Source organism: Typopeltis vanoorti, chromosome 8 (assembly GCF_054136105.1).
Source record: "Typopeltis vanoorti isolate ZY-2024b chromosome 8, IOZ_Tvanoo_1.0, whole genome shotgun sequence".
NCBI lineage: Eukaryota > Metazoa > Arthropoda > Arachnida > Uropygi > Thelyphonidae > Typopeltis > Typopeltis vanoorti.
The window spans coordinates 140,868,238-140,890,931 of record NC_143556.1 but is presented as its reverse complement, the minus strand read 5'-3'; the positions used below and the strand labels follow the sequence as shown (position 1 = coordinate 140,890,931).

Below are 22,694 nucleotides of genomic sequence, written 5' to 3'. Positions count from 1 at the left end.
TTATCAGATCTTATATTTCTATCGTCTAAAGCACTTTGTACTGTATCAATCCACCTATATCTTGGTCTTCCTCTGGGTCGTTTTGCTTCCAACCTGGCAGAGAACACTTGTTTTGCTAATATTTCATCGCCCATTCTGTTTAAGTGACCATACCACCTGAGATTAGCTCTGCTAACGCATTCCTGGATGCTGACAATGTCAAGTTCTTTCCTAATATAATCGTTTTTAATATGATATTGCCATTGATGCCATCTGTCCACGCCTATAATCTTTCTCAGGATTCTCATATCTGCGGTCTCTAGTCTTTGGTCAAGTGTTTTACTTCTGACCCAGCTCTCAGATCCATAAGTTAAAACTGGTTTGAACACTGTCTTGTATACAGCTAATTTAGTGTTCCGACTAATTTCTCTCTTATTCCATATGAATTTATTGAATTGACTTCCCACCATACCAGCTTTGCTGATTCTGTTGTCTATTTCTATATTGGAGTACTATATGGAGTACAGTTAGTCACAGAAAATGTTTTCATTTGGCTATAATTTACAAGAAATTATATTCACAGCAAAATTTGTGTGCTTTCACTTGGATGAAGGATTAAACAAGAATATAAAAAAACACATGCAAAGACAGGTGGATTTTATATTGATCAGAAATGAAAATAACTGTAGAACATGTGAAATGTAAACTGAAGAGAAAGACCATTAATCAGTTTCATTGCTGTACAGAGTCACAGATTTGTACTGCACTCTAGGAACACTATTTCAAAGGCAAATAAAGGCTTATGTAGCTCAGTGGAAGTGATGCTTGTATCCTCTGCACTAGGCTGCCCAAAGATAGACTTATTCTCAAGTGTAGTTGCTGACTTGAACTTTTTTTAAGCTTTTTTTTTCAATCAATTCCAGAGTTCGTTGATCTCTGGCAAGGCAGACAGGTTTTTCATCCCATTAATCAAGAAAATTGACCGTAGAACCCACACTTTCAGAGAGGAACATATCTTGTTAAAGCTAGGTACCAAGAGATGACAGCACTTGTTTTCCCGCTCTCTTCATCAGCTGCCACTTATAATTAGTAATAGTCTTGGGCCGACCATCTCTGATTGGCTACTGGTGGAGATTGAACTGCCTACTCAGTCTCCAAAACCTAGATAGGGTTTAAAAAGGCCTTGCCTACTACCTGTAAGGGAATAAACAGTGTTAACTAATAAACCTAAATATTTCAGGCAACAAAGTAATAACAGGAACTAAAAAGAGAACCCGGTTTATAGTTTCCATGGCATCGATCAAACCCATATATGGACTGTGTGCAAATTTGGTCATCTATCTGGTTTCCATTGTACACAGAGAATTTTTTTGTATGGTCCAAAGACAGGTGACTAAGTCAATGTCAGGACTCAAGAATGTTTATGATGAAGAAGTTAAGTAAATACAGATGTAAAGTTTAGTGGAGAGGTAATATCATTGAGACTAAGTTGTGTGGGATACTTGATTAATATGAAGGGATTATATATAACGAATGAAGTGGAAATGGGGAAACTAGGCCATTTTCAATTGTATTTTAAATGAGGAAGTGAGGAGTAGATTTTGTAATGGGTGAGTGCAGTAGACCTCTGAAGTATGTTGTGAATGTTAAGAATGGAAATGGGAAGATTCAGCATAAGTTTTGATCAGTCTGAATTTATGGATGCTTGCTAATAAATAAATGAAACAGAAGCTTATCAGTTTTAATTGTCTAATTATAACTTTAATTTTTTTTTTTTTTTTACAGAATATGTTTTATTGCCATTTATAGCAATACTTTGCATTGCTGATACAATACAGAAGCTCCTTTTTATTGAAGAAATGTTCTGTTTTTCAAGACATAAAGGTAGCCTCCAGATGTTTTGCAGTGATGTTTTTCTACACAATTATTCATGGGCGCCAGTTTTTTTGTTATGTATTTGCCTAATACTAATGCCTTACAATGTAAGTGATCTTTATTCATAAGATAGCTTAACATAACTTCAAAAAAATTTGATAAGAAACATTTCAAGTATTATAATGTTGGTATAATATTGTCATATTCTAGAGCTGAATGAGTTTCACTCATCATTTGAAAAATCAGTTTTACATGTTCAGCATCTTAATATGTTATTTTCTGGAGTATCCTGTGAGTTTCATTCAGATACATGCATGCACAGGGTGGCTGTGCATGCATGTAACTTTATGTTGCCTTATGTAGCTTGATCTTACAATTAGAATGTCACCAAATTTGGTAGTGAGACTAATCAAGATTTTGGGTGCTTAAGGGTCAAAGCTGTATAAGTAAGAGGAGATCTCCACATAGTCTTTAAAGGAATCCTGAGAACTGAACAGGGATTCTGACCTGATGTCCAATCCTCACCTTTTCATGGTGCATCCTGTTAGGATGGGCTGGCAATTTGAGATTTAGCCGACCAAATTGTATTCTTATTGGCTTAAACCAAAACATAAATAATGGTACAACATGGCAGAAGTTCATGCCGGCCAGGACGTTGCCCAGTTAAACAAGGCCCCTGTTGTTTTTGCCAGGGAACCAGGGCAAACAGCGAAAAGTCAGTTACTGTAACAAATCTTAAAATGCACCCCAACTTAACATCACTAGAATTAAAGATCAGTACTATCAATATAAGAAGCCTGAATGGCAAAGAAATGGAGTTAGCTGAGGAATTAGATAAGCACCAGATCGACATAATAGGGGTGACTGAAACAAAAAAGACAAAAACTGGTGAGATCTTTCTGAGCAATAAATACAAAATGTTATATTCAGGCAATGACAATCAAGGAAACGAAGGAGTAGCCATAGCATTCAACAATAAATATGAGGTTAATCTTCTTGAATGGCAGGCAGTCTCAAGTAGAGTGATGTGGGCAAATATGATAATGGGAAACTGGACAATGAGACTTATTTGTGCCTATGGTCCCACAGAAGGTTCTACTAAGATAGAAGTAGAGGAATTTTTTGAGGCTTTAGAGAAAGCAACTGACACAGTGAAAAATGAAAAGTTGGTCCTTGTTGGGGATCTAAATAGCAGAATAGGAAATGACTGTTAGACATACAAAAATATTTTGGGAAAATTTGGAGAAAAGAGCAAAGTTAATAATAATGGAAAATACCTTTTGGATTTCTCCTCAGGACATGGACTGGTTATTACTAACACCATGTTCCAACATAAAAATGTGCACAATTCAGATGGAGAGAAGAGGCAAGGAATAAGAAAAGTCTCATTGACTATGTTATTGTCGATAGTGATGTTTTCTCCCTGGTGCAGGACACCAGAGTGTACAGAGGATTTGAAATTGGAAGTGATCACTAGTTGGTCTTGAGCAGGATAAAATTGAATTTCATATTGAAACGAATAACATGTAAGAAAATTTTAAAGACTATAAAAGTTGAGCAGCTCTCAGGTGTGAACTGTAGACTAAAATACACAAATACACTGGCGATTCAGTGGCAAGCCTTGAAAGAAAAACCTTGATTGATCAGCCAGAGAGGCATGTGGTGAGTATGTCCACCATGGAGTTCTGATTTTTCTATCCTTGCAGACAACCTCTCCGCATGCCTCTCTGGCTGAATCAATCAATGTTTTTCTTTGAGAGGCAGTGAAGGAAGAGAAGAAAGTATATCAAAAGTTCCTGTTAAATAAGTCAGCTTGTGCTCTTAGAGATTAAAGAGACAACTGTAAGAAAGCCAAACACTGTGTAAAATTAGCTAAACAAAAGTCATGGGAAGACTTTGGTAAGAACATAGGAAATGAATAGCAAGGAGGTGGCAAAATATTCTGGAAGTTGTTGAAGAAACTCAGAAATGGGGGAAAGAGTCTTGTAAACAGAATTAGAGATGATAAAGGTGACATGAAAACTGGAGAAAAAGATATCCTTGAAGTATTGAGTAATTACTTTGAAAAATTGTTAAATGAAACAAGCAGTAATGACAGCACAGTGGTAAAAAGCACTGACCAGGCATGCAGTCAGGAATATATATCCATACTTGAAGTAGAAAAAGCCATCAAAGGCTTGAAATGTGGAAAGGCAGCAGGAGTAGATGATATTAGACCAAAAATGCTGAAGTATGGTGGTATAAAAGTCTTACAGTGGCTGCACTGCATAGTTCAGAAAGCCTGGACAGAGGGACGAATTCCCAATGATTGCAGTAGAGCTCTAATAGTACCCATATATAAAAAGGGAAATAAAACTGAATGTGAGAATTACAGAGATATTTTCCGTGTTCCTGGTAAGATCTATGCAAGTATACTTGAGAAACGATTGAGAAGAATTGTGAAAGAAAAGCTTGGTGAAGAACAAGCTAGATTCAGGCCAAATAGAGGCTGTCAGGATCAGATCTTCACTTTACGACAAATAGTCGAGAAAGCATGGGAATATAACAGAGATCTGTATTTAAGTTTTGTCGATTTGGAAAAGGCATATGACAAGGTGCCAAGAGAGAAGCTCTACAATACGCTACAGTTATATGGTGTCAATAGGGCAGTATATCAAGCAATACTTAGGCTTTGTAAGTCAGCAGTTAGAATTGAAGGAAGTACAGGAAGATGGTTTAATGTTAAATCTGGTGTGAAAATAGGATGTACATTATCCCCTCTGTTATTCATTATCTATATGGATCGCATTATGAAGGAAAGTGGTATTAAACCTGATTTCAAAATTGGAGATGTTTAATGTCAGCTCTTTGCTTTATGCAGATGATGTTATACTTTTAAATAAATTCGCTACAAGTTGCAAGATTTCCTGACTAAATTGAGTAGCTGTTGTAATAGATATGGTATGAAGGTCAGCAATAACAAGACTCTGCCATGGGCTCCTTAGGGGTCTCATGCCAGTCCCAAGCCTGGATGAAGGAGGAGGGTCGATCAGATGAGAGTCGATGCTCTGACTGTAAAGAAAAAATACAATTGTTATCTGATGCTATACAATCAACAGCTACAACATGCTGGTTCGGGCGTTGCCTGGATAAACGACCCCACGATACCAATCGAGCGATCAGGGTTGGATCGAAAAGTCGGATACCGAAAGGAAACAGAAACTGAAACTAACAAAACTGTTATCAGTAGGAACGTGGAATGTGCAGACACTCTGGATGTCAGGAAAATTAGAACTAGTTTGTGAGGAAATGAAGAGATATCGGTGGGATATACTAGGATTGGCAGAGATGAGATGGACATCATCTAGAGAGATCAATAGATGCGAAGTAATATGGTCAGGACATGACACCATGCATGACACAGGAGTTGACTTCCTTCTTAGCAAAAGAGCTCGAAAGGCACTGTTAGGCTACAAACCAGTCATTGAACGAATCATAGTAGCAAGATTTCAGGCAATACCATTCAACATATCAATAGTCCAGCTATATGCACCCACATCTGACAGCACAGATGAGGATATTGACTTATTCTACAAAGATCTGACAGAGACAATAGAAACAATACCAAAGCAAGATGTGCTAATTATTGAAGGACATTGGAATGCCAAAGTTGGAATAGATTATGAAGGTTGGGAAAGAATCATGGCAAAATATGGTTTCGGAGAAAGAAATGAACGAGGCGAAAATTTTTTAGAATTTGCTGTGGACAACGAGATGATCTGTAACACAAGATTCCAGCAAAAGGAGCATAGAAAATGGACATGGCGATCAAATGATGGGAAAACCAAAAACATGATTGATATGATTAAAAGAAGATGGGTAACATCGGTACAGCAATGTCGAACTTTTCAAAGAGTGGATATAGATTTGGTCCATAGCTTAGTGATTGCAAACATCAAATTGAAATTAAAAAAGAAGTATAAACCCCAACATCAGAATATAAGAGATACAGCACGAATCAGTGAAGCAGAAATAGGAAGAAGGTACAGAACACTGTTAGAAGAGAAACTTAAAAGTGTGGAGAAAGAAAAAAACTCGAATTTAAGAGTGAAAAGAGCAATGAAGGCGATAGAAGATGCAGTTGAAGAAACAGTACCAGACGAAGAGAAGATCAAGAAGAAATGGATTACACAAGAAACACCGAAGTTAGTACAGGAGAAAAGAATCTTGAAGATAAGAAGGGATACATCAGAACAAATAGAAGAGCAATATAGAAGTGTAATGAGGTGAAAAAAGCAGTCAGAATGGATAAGATGAAAGGGTTAGAAGCCCAATGCAACAATATAGAACAGTACTATGGAGAGCATAAAACAAGGGAGGTATACAAAATGATCAGAACCATTAATAGAAAGTGGCAACCAAAACTGACCACAATTAAAGATGAAAAAGGCAAGGTATTGATGAATAAAAAAAAAAAATTGTACAGCGGTGGACAAGATACTGTAGTGAGTTATATGAAGAAAAACTAGATTCAGATAGTGTTGGGAAACTGACTGAAGAATTGAAGCAGATATCACCACCAGGTAATGAGCATGATATGGACATTTTAAGAGGTGAGGTAGAAAAAGCAAAAGGACAGCTAAAACATAATAAGAGCCTTGGTAACGATAACATTACCGGAGAAACTATTAAATTTGGTGGTGAAAGTATGGTTACAGAAATGCACCAACTATGTAATATGGTATGAAAAGAAGGGAAAATGCCAGAGGAGTGGGTAAAATCAATATTAGTAACATTATACAAGAAAGGAAATAAGCTAGAATGTAAAAATTATAGAACAATTGCTTGATAAGTCACCTTGGTAAAGTGATGATGATCATATTGACAGAAAGATTGAGAACGCAATTGGAAGCATACCTTGCAGATGAGCAAACAGGATTTAGGAAGGATAGAACTACAATTCAACAGATTTTGACAATGAGGTTAATAACAGAGAAAGCTTGGAGAAAAAACAAAAACATATATACTTACTTTGTTGATTTCAGAAAGCATTTGATAGTATTGACCAGAAAGTGACATTAACAGTTCTGGAATCCTATGGAATTGATAAAAAAAAACTAATAGTCATATTAAAAGATGTTTATCAGAATGCAGTTGCAGCAGTTAAAATAGGTGATGATTTGGGGAAATGGTTTAAAACAAGCAGAGGTACTAGACAGAGAGACCCAATATCACCAAGCATTTTTATCGCACATTTAGAAAGAGCAATGGACAAACTGAAGGAAGATGCCAAAGGAATATCTGTACACAGAATGAGAATTAACAATCTGAGATTTGCAGATGACATTGTTATTATTGAAGAAGACGAAAGAGAACTACAAAAAAAACTGGAACTGTTAAATGAGGAAGGGAAGAGATTTGGACTTGTTATGAACTTGGACATAACAAAGACAATGGTATTTGGTGAGAAGAACAGGAAACAAAAGATAAAAGTGGATGGAACTGATATAGAAAATGTAGAACAATTCACATATTTGGGAAGTAAACTGACATATGACTTGGACTGTAAAAAAGAAATAAAGATTAGGTTTGAAAAGGGAAGAACAAATCTGAAGACCATGGATAACATCTGGAAAAGTAAAGTGATCAGCCTGCAAACAAAACCAAGAGTACTGGAAACATTCATCTTCAGCGGTGTACTGTATGGATCTGAAACGTGGGTAATAAATAAGGAATCAAGAAAAAGAATTTTGGCATTTGAAAGAACTTGTTACAGTAAGATTCGAAGAATAGGATGGGTACAGAAAATCACCAATGAAGAGCTCTATCAGAAGATACAACCAAAACAGAATCTAATGCAGAAGATTATAAAACGGAAGCTGCAATTATCTGGACATATCTGTAGAATGCGTGAGGACCGGAAGATAAAGACATTTATGTTTGGTATTTTGGAGGGTTTAAACAGAAGAGGTAGACCATACAGAGAATGGATAGATGATATAAAAGACTGGTGTGGAATGGGTGTTCACAAATTGCAACACTGTGCACTGGACAAAGAAAGGTGGAAGAAGATAGTGAAGCATGCATCGGACATCAATGGGCAGTGAGCCCATAATTCGTGATGATGATGAGGAGTAACAAGACAAAGACAGTGAAAATTGGCAGAAGCATTGAAAATGTCAACTATGTTGTGAATGGAGAACCTGTGGAACAAGTAAAGCATTTCAGCTACTTAGGCACAATTTTTAGTGAAGATGGTAAATTAAATATGGAAATAGACAACAGAATCAACAAAGCTGGTATGGTAGGCAGGCAGTCAATTGAATAAATTCATATGGAATAAGAGAGAAATTAGCCGGAACACTAAATTAGATATATACAAGACATTGTTCAAACCAGTTTTAACTTATGGATCTGAGAGCTGGGTCAGAAGTTAAACACTTGTTTAACTTCTATATGGTGTCATACTTAAGATGGTAAATTAAATATGGAAATAGACAACAGAATCAACAATGCTGGTATGGTAGGAAGTCAATTGAATAAATTCATATGGAAGAAGAGAGAAATTAGTCGGAAAACTAAATAAGATATACAAGACAGTGTTCAAACCAGTTTTAACTTATGGATCTGAGTCAGAAGTTAAACACTTGATCAAAGACTAGAGACTGCAGATATGAGAGTCCTGAGAAAGATTAGAGGTGTGAACAGATGGCATCAATGGCAATATATTAAAAACGAGGCTATTAGGAAAGAACTTGACATTGTCAGCATCCAGGAATGTATTAGCATAGCTAATCTCAGCTGGTATGGTCACTTAAACAGAATGGGCGAGGGAAGATTAGCAAAACAAGTGTTCTCTGCCAGGTTGGCAGGAAATTGACTCAGAGAAAGACCGAGATATAGGTGGATTGATATGGTAAAAAGTGCCTTACACGATAGATGTATAAAATCTGATAATGTTGGAGTCTTGACAAGTAACAGACTGATTTTGAGGAAAATTGTAGATAGGAAGTTAGTAATGATGTAAATTTTTCCTGTAGTTACTATCATCTCCTGTACATCCCTTGAGGATTCATGGCAGGAATTTGATGATGAAGACTGGAAGAAGAATTCCTTGAACAGTTGCCAATAGCAGTAATATGGTGCAACTGTAGCCCAGGAAGCCAAAAATTTACATAAAATGAAGTTTTATACAAATTTTTGAATACCTGTTTTGTTGGTATCATAAGAGCTATAATCTAAATGGAAAACTTCACAAATGCATTTCTGCTGACAGTTGTGTTAAGCTTCTGTCTCCTTTTTACCTTATCGCACATTACTTTCTTTTATCTTAACAGGTGAAGTGCATCAGCTGTTCATGAGTTTATAACCTGCCAGAAGGTGGCATAAAAATTCTCTGTTAGATTGATGATTCGGAAATTCGAAGAAACAGGATCTTTGGAAGTTCGATCTGGCAGAAGACAGAAACTAATGCCACTATGGGTAATTGAAGCTATTGCCACTGCAATGTTGACAGATTACATGAAAATGTTGCGTTGCTGGTAGTAGCTGTGCAACAATTTGATATGCCTTATTCCATGGTATGGAAAGTCTTGCCCAAAATTATTACATTTTATCCATACAAGATCAGCTGCTATGTGATGATTATGATAAATGACTGAATTTGCTCTGACTTTTCTAGTCAGATTCGAAGCCAACAGTGCTTGGCATTGGAAAATTCTGTGGGGAGATTTGGCACATTTTTATCTGATCATGACTGTAAACACCCAAAATTTTCAAATTTGGGCTTCTTAATTACCATGCACAACAAGAACTTCCATTACATTTTCCAAAAATTACCATTTGGTGTGGCTTCAGAGCAGATTTTATAATAGAATCATTCCTTTTTGTGGATGTCGCTCTGACAGGACTGGTAACTTGTTCCATTACTGCACAGAAATATTGCAATATGCTAAACCATTTTGTCATTCTGAAACGTCAACAACAACGATGTCTGGATGAGACCATTTTACCGTAATTACTCTGCTAAATTAAATGGATATTAAACGTTTTATTGCTGTGTTATTATAAATGTAACACATAAAGGTAATCTTTCATTTCAGTTTAGTCTGTTATTCATTTTAATACTTTGTCCATTTAATATGTCGGTTTTAATTCTTTGTCCATTTAATATGTGGGTTTTAATACTTCTTTTTTTACATTTTACAGTGACTTTTTGAACTAAGTTTTTTTTTTTTGTAGAATCCTTCTTTCCATGTCTTGATTAGTCTCCCTACCAATGTTGGTGACATTGCGATTGTTAGATAGTTAGTTACATATGGCTCTGAATAGGGGAAGCTTGTTTTATTAAATAGGTTATTTCTTTTCCTCTCCCTTTCTGTTTACAATAATGTAATACTCTGTCACAGAATTTAGAGTGATAATTAAATTCGTTTATCTTTCTCTTCATAAAGAGAGTAAAATTTATATAATTCTTTTTGTAAAATGATACTAAAATAAAATGAACTTTGGCTTGTATTGTGACGTATTTCTAATTTCAGCAAAGTTATGTAATGGCGGCGAAAAACATACATGGAGTTGTCGGTATACATACTTCAGGTATTGCCTGTGCTGCACTTTTAGCCACTAACAGTGAGTTTGAAACTGGTGTGCACATGCACAGAGAGGGAAAAAGAGGAGAGAGAGAGAGAGAGAGAGAGAGAGAGAGAATAAACCCAATTGTGATGTAGCCATTTTTTGACAGAAAGGTTTATATTAACATATTCATAGATAGTGGATTTATTTGAAACTATTCATTCTTTCAACTGTTTACAACCATCCCCTCATGGTTGTAAACAGTTTGAAAGAATGTTTACAACCATCCCCCTCATGATTGTAAACATTCTTTCAAACTGTTTACAACCATGAGGGGATAATCTAAAAGAAGGCCTTGATTATAGTTTTTTGTAATTATTATTATTATTCCGGGCAACTCCAAGGAGTCAACAGACTCATCGAGAGAGGTCCTAGCATGATAGGAAAAATAAGAGTACGAGTGTGAACGTAAACAAAATGAAGGAGAGAGTGCTGTATGGAGATTCGTTAGTATGAGGTGTGTTAGTAGAGGATTTGACAAAATCATACCAACCTGGTGCAACCATCAAGGACGTAATAGATAACAATAGCTCGAGTTTGGATAAAGCAAGTTCCAACATGAGGTATATCTACTGTTTATTTATTATAACCCTGCTTTTGTTCCCATCAGTGGAAGGAATGAAGCTGAAACTTTTTCTCTCAAGCAGAAAGTTATTTCATGGTCTAAACAGTGTTCATTATGATATTGTGTATTACAGAATACTGAAGACAATAAAAAGACTATTCTTCAGTTACGGATAGGAACTGAATATAGGAAATAAGTTTTAGAGTAGGTGCCTTCCCTCGATGAGTCTTTGGACTCCTTGGAGGTGTCATATAATAGTAATGGTAAATGAAAATTGTATTTAGAGAACTGTAGGACTGGCAGTTGACTCTATATAAATTTGTCTTCATGTTTAACATTCTGGAGTGGAGTGAGGTAAATATTCATGAGAATTGTTTGTACTCAAGTTAGAGGCAGGATGTGTTCCTTATTTTGTATTGAGTATTAACTGTGTGAAAAGATTCCTTAATTGGAATTGATTTGTAATACTAGGCTATAATACTAGGCTATAGTTTTAATTCTAGAGAGGATTACTAAAGAGAATTTTTTGTTTGTTTACTGACTGTGGTAAAAAGCTTTAGTCATTTAATCCTAGAGAGAATTAGTAAAGGAATTTTTTTCTTTGTTGTTGAAATCTTTTTTATTCCTGAATTTAAATTTCAAGTGGGTGAAAGAAAGCGTAATGTCTTATAATTTTCTTAATGTAAATAATTATTTTTTTAAAGTTAATTAATTAAACATTGTTTCTTTTTTTATTACAGTTTGTCTTGTCTTATTGTATTGTACTAGTATTGTTTTCAAAGTAGATGAACATATTGGGAAGAAACCAGAGATAATTAAATCATACTCATGGTGCAAACTAACTATATAATCTGGAAACAATCTATATATATGTGGTTGTAATTAGGTGTGGGTAAACACAGATCAATGGTCAATACATTAAGAGTTAACTGATTGACTTTATTTTAGCAGTTTACTATCTACTAATATAAAGTTATCTGTTCTGCCTGTGTTATAGTTGATTTCAAATGGGAAGAGATACATGGTGCAGTGAAAACTCTCTTGACTCTGACACTTTTACCACAGGTTAAATTCATTGTCAGACGTTAATCTTTTAACATGCTTCCATCATCCAGAGCGTGTGTTAAACAGTTGCTATGTTTTCAGGATTTCTTTCGAGTAGTACAGTAAATAACAACATTGAATGTTAATAAAAGTTTTTCTCATTGTTGGTTGTCAAGATAGCATGTCAGTTATCTTCAACATAGCGATGAAAGTGAACCACATCTAAGCTATTGGAAACTTCCAAATTTACATTATTGTTAGAAAAATAGAATTAAGGAATTTCAAATGGTTTTGTATCAGTTATTTTATAATATGAAATATAATATTTAATTTAATTATAATTATTATTAATTATATACTAACTGTGTGTGTACTATTTATGCCAGAGATTTGATGCTTCCATAGTTGCACAATTTTGGTGCACTCATGGATACAATCCAACATTAACAAAAGATAATCATTAGAGATGTGGTAAATAACAGTGCATAAAGCATGTTTTCCAAGTGGAGAACATGAGACTGATTGCTGAATTATTGTATGGAAGGAATGACTGGGCATCAGTTAGTGATGCTTGTGAGCACAAATGACTTGGAATGTGAGGGGAAAAAAATAAATGTGGAATGGGATTTGAGGAAGTAGAGAGAGAGAGAGAGAGAGATGAAGAGTAATAGGGTGTTGTATGACCAGAAATAATGAATTCTAAGATGACCAAGCTATGTGATGCAAAAGGTATACAGTTTGTTAATGTGTGGAATTAATTTGAAGAGATAAATCTTGTGTGTGTACATTAAAGTTTTGTCAGTTTATGGCATTGAGTCACCATATAGAAAAAAATAATTGCTATGAGTGAAACTTGGTTGACTGAGGAAGATAATACTGGCAGAATAGAACCAAGGATATAGAATCTTCTGAAATGATAGGAAGTGAAAAGATTATTGGGAGAGGGGTAGGGGGAATTAAAGATTGCAGAGGAAATGTCCACTAAGAATGCCGGTGGAACATAGCAGAATGTGTAATTGTTCTGAGGCTGTTGGATGTGAGGATGAAATAAATAAGTAGCTTATTTAATAGAATGTTGTTATAGCCTTTAGTATGTAGAAGGCACTGAGCATGGCTAATTGGTTGGGCATATAAAAGGAATATGATCTGAATGTGAAATTTTAATGTATTTTAGTGTATTGGTAAAACTACAAGCAGTTAACGAGCAAAAGTGTGCAGATTGACAGTTTAATTAACCAATTAATTGCACTATCTGGGAGTAAATGCAAGTTCTTGAGACTTCCTGGTGTGATATGGTGCATATACTTTGCAAAAGGATGACTGTGAAATTCCCCACAAGGTGTAATAAGTGGGCACAGTGGCCTTGTCTAGTCCTGAATCTATTTAACTGGCTTTAATGGTATCGAGGTAGATGAATCTGTGAGATTTGACAGTTGAATCTGTAATCTGGTACTTGTTTGTAGTTTATTCCAGAGTCTTCTCCACGAGTTCTGGTGGCCATCTGGTATTTCCTATGCCAGATCTGGAGGTAAGGCATCGAGCTGGAGGTGGAGAGATATTTTGTTGTACATGGAAGATACATGGGAATGTTGTATAGGAAGATAGCTTCTTCTCTTCTGAAGCATGGAAGAGTGGTGTGGGAAAGAACAGGCAACCATGGAAGAGGAGTAACTCTTAAGATACCAGAGATAGTTCTTGTTATGTTATGCTGTGCATCCATGGGAGTTGTGGTGACTTTGGTTCCATACCGGCAAACAGTACTCTGCCACACACACCAGAGCCAGGGCTGCTTCCAACCCCAAATTATTCATGTTAGAATATCATGTCTCTGGCAGATATCTTTAACTTTTTTTTTTTTCCAAATGTTTTTTATGTTTTCAATATGTTAAACTATGGTCAAGTGTGACACCAAAGTAACAAAGGTTACTTTCATGGATTAGTTCTATTGCAGAAGTTTAGTTTTAGTTTTCTATTAGCCTCTTGGTTGTTTAGGTGGAAAGCTGAAACAGTTTTGCTGGAGTTAGGAGCTAGTCCTCAGCTTTCAAAGGAATTTTGCAGTGAGCTCAGATCGTTCCTCATTGTTTCTTCAAGGCCTTGGAAAGTACTGTCTTGGGTGGAGATTGCTATATCATTAACCCAGATAAACTTTAAATTAGTTGTTTTTGAGAGATGTCACCCATGTACAGATTGAATAGAACTGGAATCAGGGGATCCTTGCAGCAGTCCATTCTGCTTTTTTGTGAATTCAGATGAATCTTTATTATACAAATGTGTATTGGAAAGAGGAGGAGCATATAAAAACAATGCGAGTGAATTTGTTGAATTTCTGGGAGATAACTACTTTAAGTAGTATGGGATGAAACAGATGAGGCTTTAGTATTGAATTTATTTGCTATCTTCATAAGATGTAGCTACGAATGAGAGGTGGTCAAGCAGGAGAGGGTTATTGTCAAATGAAGATGTGTGTGGAATTGTAACACAGGTTACATGTCCAACTCATTTAAAATGCATGTTAGAAAAGTGACATGCAAAGTAAAAAAAAAAAAAAGAGAAAGAAAACTAACTGTATGCCAAGAGTTATGCAAATAAATGAGTAGGAGTGAAATATATAACAGTGAAACTAGGCAAACACTGTATTTTTTAATATTCAAGGGAATTCTTCTTGTGGTTGAAGCATGAGGAATAATTACAGAAGGGTGACATTGGTGGCTGTTTATGGTAGTAGAATGATCATGGCAAAGGATTTAGAGAAATTAATTACGAGCACTTTGTATATCATACTAGTGTAAACGATGGCCTTCAGTACCAGAATTGGAGTTAAAATGGATTATTAGAGATGAAAGAATTAGATGTATGAAGTTGATTGTACTAGATGTTAATAAGCCTGTGGGAATGTATAACTTACCACCCAATGTTTTTAGGGCAGTAGGTTGACCATGGCAAAGGATGTAGAGGAATTATTTATTGTTCCTTGGTACTGCACAGCATCATTTATACCAGTATATTTATACTGTCATAAATGATGCTGTTCAGTACCAAGAGTAGAAGCAATTAATAGCCGGATTTATTAATGGTGGAAGAAGCATAAATGTAACTGGTTAGGTTTGGTGTTACTAAGACTATGAGCATAGATGAGATAACACGTATTTTTAAAGAATGTGAAAAGAGCTATACCCTTGACTTGGTTGTTTAGTCAGTCTTCCAGTATGACTATGTAGGAAGGGTTCCTAAGGAGTGGAAGAAGGCAAATTAGTGCCCTTGTGCAAGTACTAGGACACAAGTTTCCAGTTATAGATCAGTGTGTAATTAGGATAATTTAGTTTGTTATAATTAACTACACTTGTAATTAAGAAATTTGAGAGGTTGGTTAGGAATAAAATACAATATTAGGTTGATGGACGTAAGATTCACTATGATAGTCAGCATGAGTTTGTGAAGAGTTATGCTTGCTTTAGCAAACTGCTTACATTTTATGATCAGTTGATTAATGTGTTGGATAAAGGGAGACTCATTGAACAACTTAGTAAAGGCAGAATAGATGATAGATTGGTTAGATGAATTGGAGAAATGCTCTCTGAATGATACCAGCAAGTTCACGGGACAGGGAAAGCAATAGTGGCCCAGAAAAAATGATAACCAGTGGTGCTTCAGAGTTCTGTTCTTGGGCCTCCACCTTTTAACTTATCAGTGATTTCATATCGATTGACAGGGAATCTTTACTTGTTCAGTGAGGATGATGCAAAGTTGGGGAGAGGTATGAGTGATGCTGTTGTCAACTCCCTTCAGAAGTATCAAAATAGACTTTTAGTTTGGACAAATTGAGTATGGTTGTAATTTTAATATGAATAAATTCAAGTCATTGCACTTTGGGGTGCAGAGTTTGCACATTGTGAAAATCTTTAGTGGGGAGGTGAATTTCATTGCTGGTGTGAGACTACCACCCTGCTTTCTTGGATACCTAAAGTAACTTGAAAAGTTCCATTTGGTCTTCAGATATAGCAGTTTCTGGATTAAATAAAAAAAATTAATAAAAATTACAAATTAATAAAATAGAAAAAAAAAAAGCCTTAACCCACCCTCCATACTGATGTGCTATATGTTTATAACCTTTTGTCGGTGGGAGTTGCATAAGCAGACACATACATTATGTTTCTGCTTATGCAGAATGGTAAAGATAACAAAAAAAAGCTATCTCTGGAAATTCTGTAAGGGGGTCTTGAAGGGAAAAGTAATTTTTGTGTTTAGTTGGTGAGCAGAATTCATTCTTTCACTGTTAGGAGTGTGATATAATAGATCAGTATTTTCCAAACTTTTCATGTTGGTGACACACTTTTTAGACAAACATAATTTTGCGGCACAGTAATTCAGTCTGATGTGCCTCTCATGGGTCATGTGGCCAGATCAGATGCAGTTTAAGTATATGCTTTTACAATTATATTTTGTATAACTTTTAGGTTTATTTAAAAATCTCTTCCTGTTCATCCGATACCGGGTTAATAAAAATTCACTATTTATAGTAAGTGATTAATCACTTACTCCTTTTAAAACTGATCCCATCATTACTATAACAAGCAACTCCTTTTGATATTTGATAAGATCAAATATCATATTACTCCTTTAAAGGTTGCATGATATAATTAGACTATACTCTTGTCTTGAGGGCACAACACAGTCTATTAGCAAACCAGAGGTTAAACTTGTTTCATGACACAACCTATCTCATGAAAACCTTTCATTTTTATTAAAAATATATAATATAGTATGATCGAAAAAAAAAACATCAAGTGAGCTGAAATTATTCTCTCTTCTTAATTTTTCAATGCATTTAATATAGGGAAAACAAATTTCATAGCTCGCTTGTTGAGTTTATAAGATCATACTGTATTTTTATATATAATAAAATATACAAAATAAAAATATATAATATATTTATTTCCAAGATTAATGTCATTGTTATAAGAAATAAAAAGAAAGAAATATATAATAATAGAATTTTAATGAGATACATGCGCTTCATGGAATGAACACATATTTGATGGAATAGTAGATAAAGACGCATTTCGTCATCAAGCATTCTTAAGCTTTCATGTTTCAATGTCTTCAAGTTTGCCATTGTTGAAAAGGATACTTCACACATGTATGTAGTGGAAAACTGCAAAAGAATTTTTAACGCTTTTTTACCTATGTTTGGATGCATTTTTGAAACATGAATCCAAAAGTTGTCTAAATCATCCTCTTCATACATCATTAACAGACTTTGATCATTTTTTATTTCAGCTAATTCTTCTTCTTCAATAAGTAACAAGTTAATCGTTCCAATCATAGTCTTGTATTTCTATATTTTGGAAGTAGTGATGAATTTTCTCTCTGAGCATTGTTAAATGGTCAACAATTAGCGAGCTGATATCACATTTTAGTTCAGAGTCTGCAGTTTTGGAAAACATTTCAAAATTTCCTTCTTTCACTTTCCTTTTCCAAATTTCTATCTTGTCTCTCATAGCACAAATTTTATCCACCGCTGTTAAGATATTTTCTCTTTTTCCTTGCACATACTGGTGTTTATTTTATTCAAGTGTTCAAATATGTCATCAAGATATGCCAATTTTGTGCACCATAATTTGTTTGAAATTGGATCACAGAATTCATTTTGTTGATTTTCCTCAAAAAGTTTAAGCATCATTCCCACAATTCATATACACGACAAAGCACTTGACCTCTTGACAGCCAACGAACTTCTGAGTGTAGTATAAATTTTTTAAATTTTGCCCCCATATCTTCACAAATTTTAGCAAATAATCTTGATTTAAGAGGTCTACGTTAAAAAATGTTAATTTTCTTGACCATAACAGGTCAAGAGGTCTACTTTTAATGTAATTGACCATTTGAACAACTTTGTCCATAACCTTTTTAAATTCATTACCAGTGGTTTGTACAACTAGTGCTTCACGATGTAAAAAGCGATGAGTAATTATAATATTTTCATTCTCTTTCTTTGCTAAAGCTGTGAAACCTTTTGTTGAACCAACCATTGAAGGAGCACCATCTGTACATATTCCTACACAATTTAACCATAGCAAATTGTTTTCCTTCCTAGCAATCTACTGTTTTAAATATATCTTCGCCTCAAGTTTTCATTGGAAGTTCTAGACAACACAAGAATTGCTCAATAATTCTGTTAGTATGAATGAAACGTATAAAAACGAGTAATTGGGTTAATCCACTGACATCTCTTGATTCATCTAACTGCAATGTAAAAATCATATTATGGTCTTGAAATATATCTTTTATTTGCAATTTAATGTTAGCAGACATGTCTTGAATACGTCTTCCAATCATGTAATCTGCCAAAGGGATTTTATTAACATCTATCTCAAATTCAGGCGCAAACATTGTTCGAACAATAGCATAGCAAGATTCCTTTATAGTGGTTTTGGCAATAGTGTGTGGCTCCTTGTTTTTGGCAATTATTTGAGCAACCAAGTAACTTGCCTTTTGAGCTTTCTCTGATGCCTTCATTCTCTTGGTGAACGATGTAGACTGCTTCTTTATAGATTTTGAAAGTTCAATAAAGTATTCTACTGGCTTTTCTGACAAATGACTATGTTTTGAGATAAAATGGCACTTTAATTTGTTTGGTACCATACTTTCATTTGCAAGTATCACCCCACAAACTAAACACTGGGAGGACAAGGATGGTTTTCATTACCAGAAAATGTGAACCCCAATTTCATATAATCTTTATTGTATAAACGAGGCGTGGAAAATTTTCTTTTACACTTCTTCCGTATTAATAGAGACCGTTCAACAGTTGATTCTTGCGTATTTTCCTCTATAGTCGATACATTTTGTTCTTCACAAACGTCACCTTCAACTTTTCTTTTATTAATTAGAAACTTATCCATTTTACAGGTAATTCAACACCAATTTAATAAATAAAACTGTGCAAATTTATTGTAAAGCTTTAACAGTAACTAAACATAAAATAAAAGCACCGGTTCTTCGTTTATTCACGTTACAGTTAGAATAAACATCAATAATAACATTTGTATGAATAAGTGGGGCGCTTTATTTTTATTGGCGAACGATAATAAAACCGAGCGACTACTATGTGATAAAACCACAGGGATGAATTTGGCTGCATTTATTCTCCATTATTTATCGAAATATATTGATATGAAATATTCTTAAAGGTTAAAAATAATTAAAAGATACGTAGGCTGTTCAATAAGTAATAAGACTATATTTATACAGAAAACAGATTACCTTTAATCGTCATCATTTACATGGTCTTTTTCGAAGTAACTACCGTGAGACGCGATGCATTTGTCCCAACGATGATTCCACTTCTTAAACACATGTGAAAGTCCGTTTTTTGAGAGTTCTTTCAAAACCGCCTCTGCAGCTTTTACACATGCTTTGTCGCTTTTGAAATGACGGCCTCTTAGTGGTTTCTTGAGCTGAGGAAACAGCCAGAAATCGCACGGTGCGAGATCAGGACTGTATGGAGGGGTGTGGTAGGATATCTGTGTTGTTCTTCTGCAAAATGTCCACTACACAACCAGCAGTATGTGGCCTTGCATTATCGTGGTGCAATAAGAAGCCATTCTTCAGCAATGGATGCTTCCTTTTGACGTGCTTGATGATAATCGCTGCTGTGTTGATCATTGTCTCTGTGATGGACATTGAAGGTCTTCCCTCATGTTCAAGAACTTCCACATTTTGCCTTCCTTACTTAAAAGTTTTATGCCAGCGAAAAACACTTGCCCTTGACATTGCTTCATCGTGGAAAGCTTTGCATATCATGTTAAAAGTGTCTGATGCCGATTTTTGCAAACGCACACACAATTTAATTGCATAACGCTGTTCCAAGGATGCTTCCATTTCGAAGACTGGTTGCGCCTCGTAGGCGTGCCGAAACAAGTTTGCATTTAGTCACGTGACACTCTGGCACATCAGCCTGTATACGCCATCTATCAACCTCTTTTGTTAATACAGATAGCAACATTTCTTTATTCCACAGAAATTAATATTGTGATGAGTGGTTTCGCCACAGTAAAATTAGTCTTATTACTTATTGAACAGCCCACGTAGTTTGTATATATAATTTTGAAAGTGAAATTTAAATTCTAGAACGTAAAACATCTTGCAATTACATTTATTTAAAGTAAAGTATTTTTGGGACTCCTTAGTGCAGCTCTGCACAATTTAGCTTCTGTTTACATTTACTGTCACTCATACTTGAATGAATTATAGAAAATCCGAACGAAAATGAAACTGATGGTGATGGTTGCATGCAAGTCAGTATAGACTCAGGGAGGGGGTTCCGAGCGGTTGACCAAATATCTTCTTTAACAGCGCTCACTAAAAGTTGTACCGCTACTTTGCGAAATGGATTCTGCTGTGGAAATTTTCAGCGATTATTCTGTTTAGCACTTTATGTTCGCATGACACACCTTCACACTGCAGCCGACACATAGTTTGGACAGCTCTGTGATAGATAATGCTTGCTGTATCAGCAATTCCTACAAGGAGTTTGATTCCATGGAGGTTTATTATTACAATGAAAATTTTTGTTTTGGTTGGGCTATTAACATTTTATGTGCAAAATGATTTAACAACTTAATAATTCTTTACTGGATAGATGAAATATAATGACATTTAGTATTTCAGATCATTGAATTTGTTGAGTTATTTCAATTTTAGGTTTAATCAGACCATCCATAGTGGTAAAATAAAATTATATATATCTAGAGTGCTATAACACATGCTTTAACTTTATTTAGATCTTCTCATCAGATTTTTTGAAGCAACAAAAAAAAAAAAAGAGAGAGCTCTTTGAATACTGTTACTTTGTCATGGGCATCAACATAATGTTAGTCATAAGAAGGAAATTATCAGAAAAATTCCGACGTGAATAATTTTGGCTACTTTTATTTTTACCAGTTATAAGCCTACTAACTAATGCTCATTTGATGCAGTTTGTAAGGGCCAGGTTGATGGTTTCTATCGTTAAACTAGTCATTTCAAAATAATGTTGTTTAAGGAAATTATACATATATCATGAATTAAAATAACTAATTAATATTAATTAACAGAACTTAATATTTCCAGTATTTTGGCGAAGTCAAATTGCTATCACTAGGAAACTAAAAATAAATTATTCTGTGGACACAAAGGCACTGCGTGTGTGTGTGTGTGTGTGGTTCCCAACCATGAATGGTTATTATAAACCTATAGTACATTTTGTACCTAGGTAGGCTGGGCTAAGGATTTTTCCCCCCATTTTTATCAATTTTTTATATATGTATATTTTTATAATTTTTTTTATATAGTCTGGAAACTCTGCTCTATAGACCAAACATGGAACTTTTTCAAGCCACTTCAAGGTAGCCGATAAGTTGGATGTGGTCTCACACTGGATGATGAACTTCATCTCCCACCTAAAGCACAAACCTTGATCTTCCTCTGGGTCTTTTTACTGCCATCCTGTCATCTTTAAACAGCATTTTTCTAATCTTTCTTCTCTCATTCTGTTTAAGTGGCCTTACCACCTTGGATTAGTCCTGCTCATTAGTGCAAATACTAGCAAGTTTCTCCCTGATATCTTTATTTATAATATCTTCCTGCCATTGATGCCATCTGATCATGTCTCTAATTTTTCTCAGAACTCTCATATCCATGATCTCTAATCTTTGATCAAGTAATCCAACTCTTAGATCCATAACTTAAAACTAGTTTGAACACTGTCTTGTATATTGCTAATTCAGTGTTTTAGTTAATTTCTCTCTAATTCCATATAAATTTATTCAGCTGGCTCCTCACCATACCAACTTTGCTTATTCTGTTGTGAATTTCCAGATTTCATTTGCATCTTGACTGAAAACTGTGCTTAAATAGCTGAAATATTTTACTTGTTCTTTAATGTGACTTGGCTAACAGCAGATGATGTAGTTACAGGGATTGAATGTGAAGGGTATAATATTTTCATGGAAGATATAGAAGATAGGATGGGGAGGGGTACTGATGATGATAGCAGATGAATTGCAGTCAGAAAGAATAGTAGATAGGTTGGAGGGTGGCTGTTTATTTGAAGCAGTCTGGTGTGAGATTGAGACCAATAAGACAAAATATACAGTTGATTGTTGCTATAGGCTAGGGAATTCCATAGATGATCTTCCAGATCATCTATGGAAAAGACATGCATCGCCAAATTAGCACAACGAATACAGGTCAAGTGATTATTATGGGGGAACTTTAGTTATGGAGATATAGACTGGAAGGAAGAAAGATCACATAGTAGGAAGTAAATAGAATTTATACACATACTAAGAGATAATTACTTAAGGTAGCTTTTGCTGGAGAGGACTAGGGATGGTATGGTATTGGACCTGATCATAGAATCAGAAGAGCTATCAGTAACCAAGGTGACCACATTGCCTCCAATTAGTGAAAGTGACCATGTGGTCTTGACTTCGGAATATCCTGTCATGAAGGGCTATATGTGGAACTACAAGGCAGGTGGTTATAACAAGATTAGGAAGAAGCTTATATCTGTGCCATGACATAAAAGACTGCAGAGGAAGGATGTTAGTAGTGCATGGGATATAGTTAAAGGTCA

General features: G+C 35.0%; 1 protein-coding gene across 1 annotated transcript in view; it reads left to right on the top strand.

Annotated features, from left to right (window-relative positions):
- Positions 1–22,694, top strand: part of LOC150104390 (stimulator of interferon genes protein-like) — a 181,842-nt gene that overhangs the window by 15,072 nt on the left and 144,076 nt on the right. Inside the window, exon 3 of the mRNA XM_090396972.1 lies at positions 1,765–1,961. Coding sequence (XP_090253098.1) covers positions 1,765–1,961 — 197 coding nt within the window. The remainder of the gene's footprint in view (positions 1–1,764; positions 1,962–22,694) is intronic.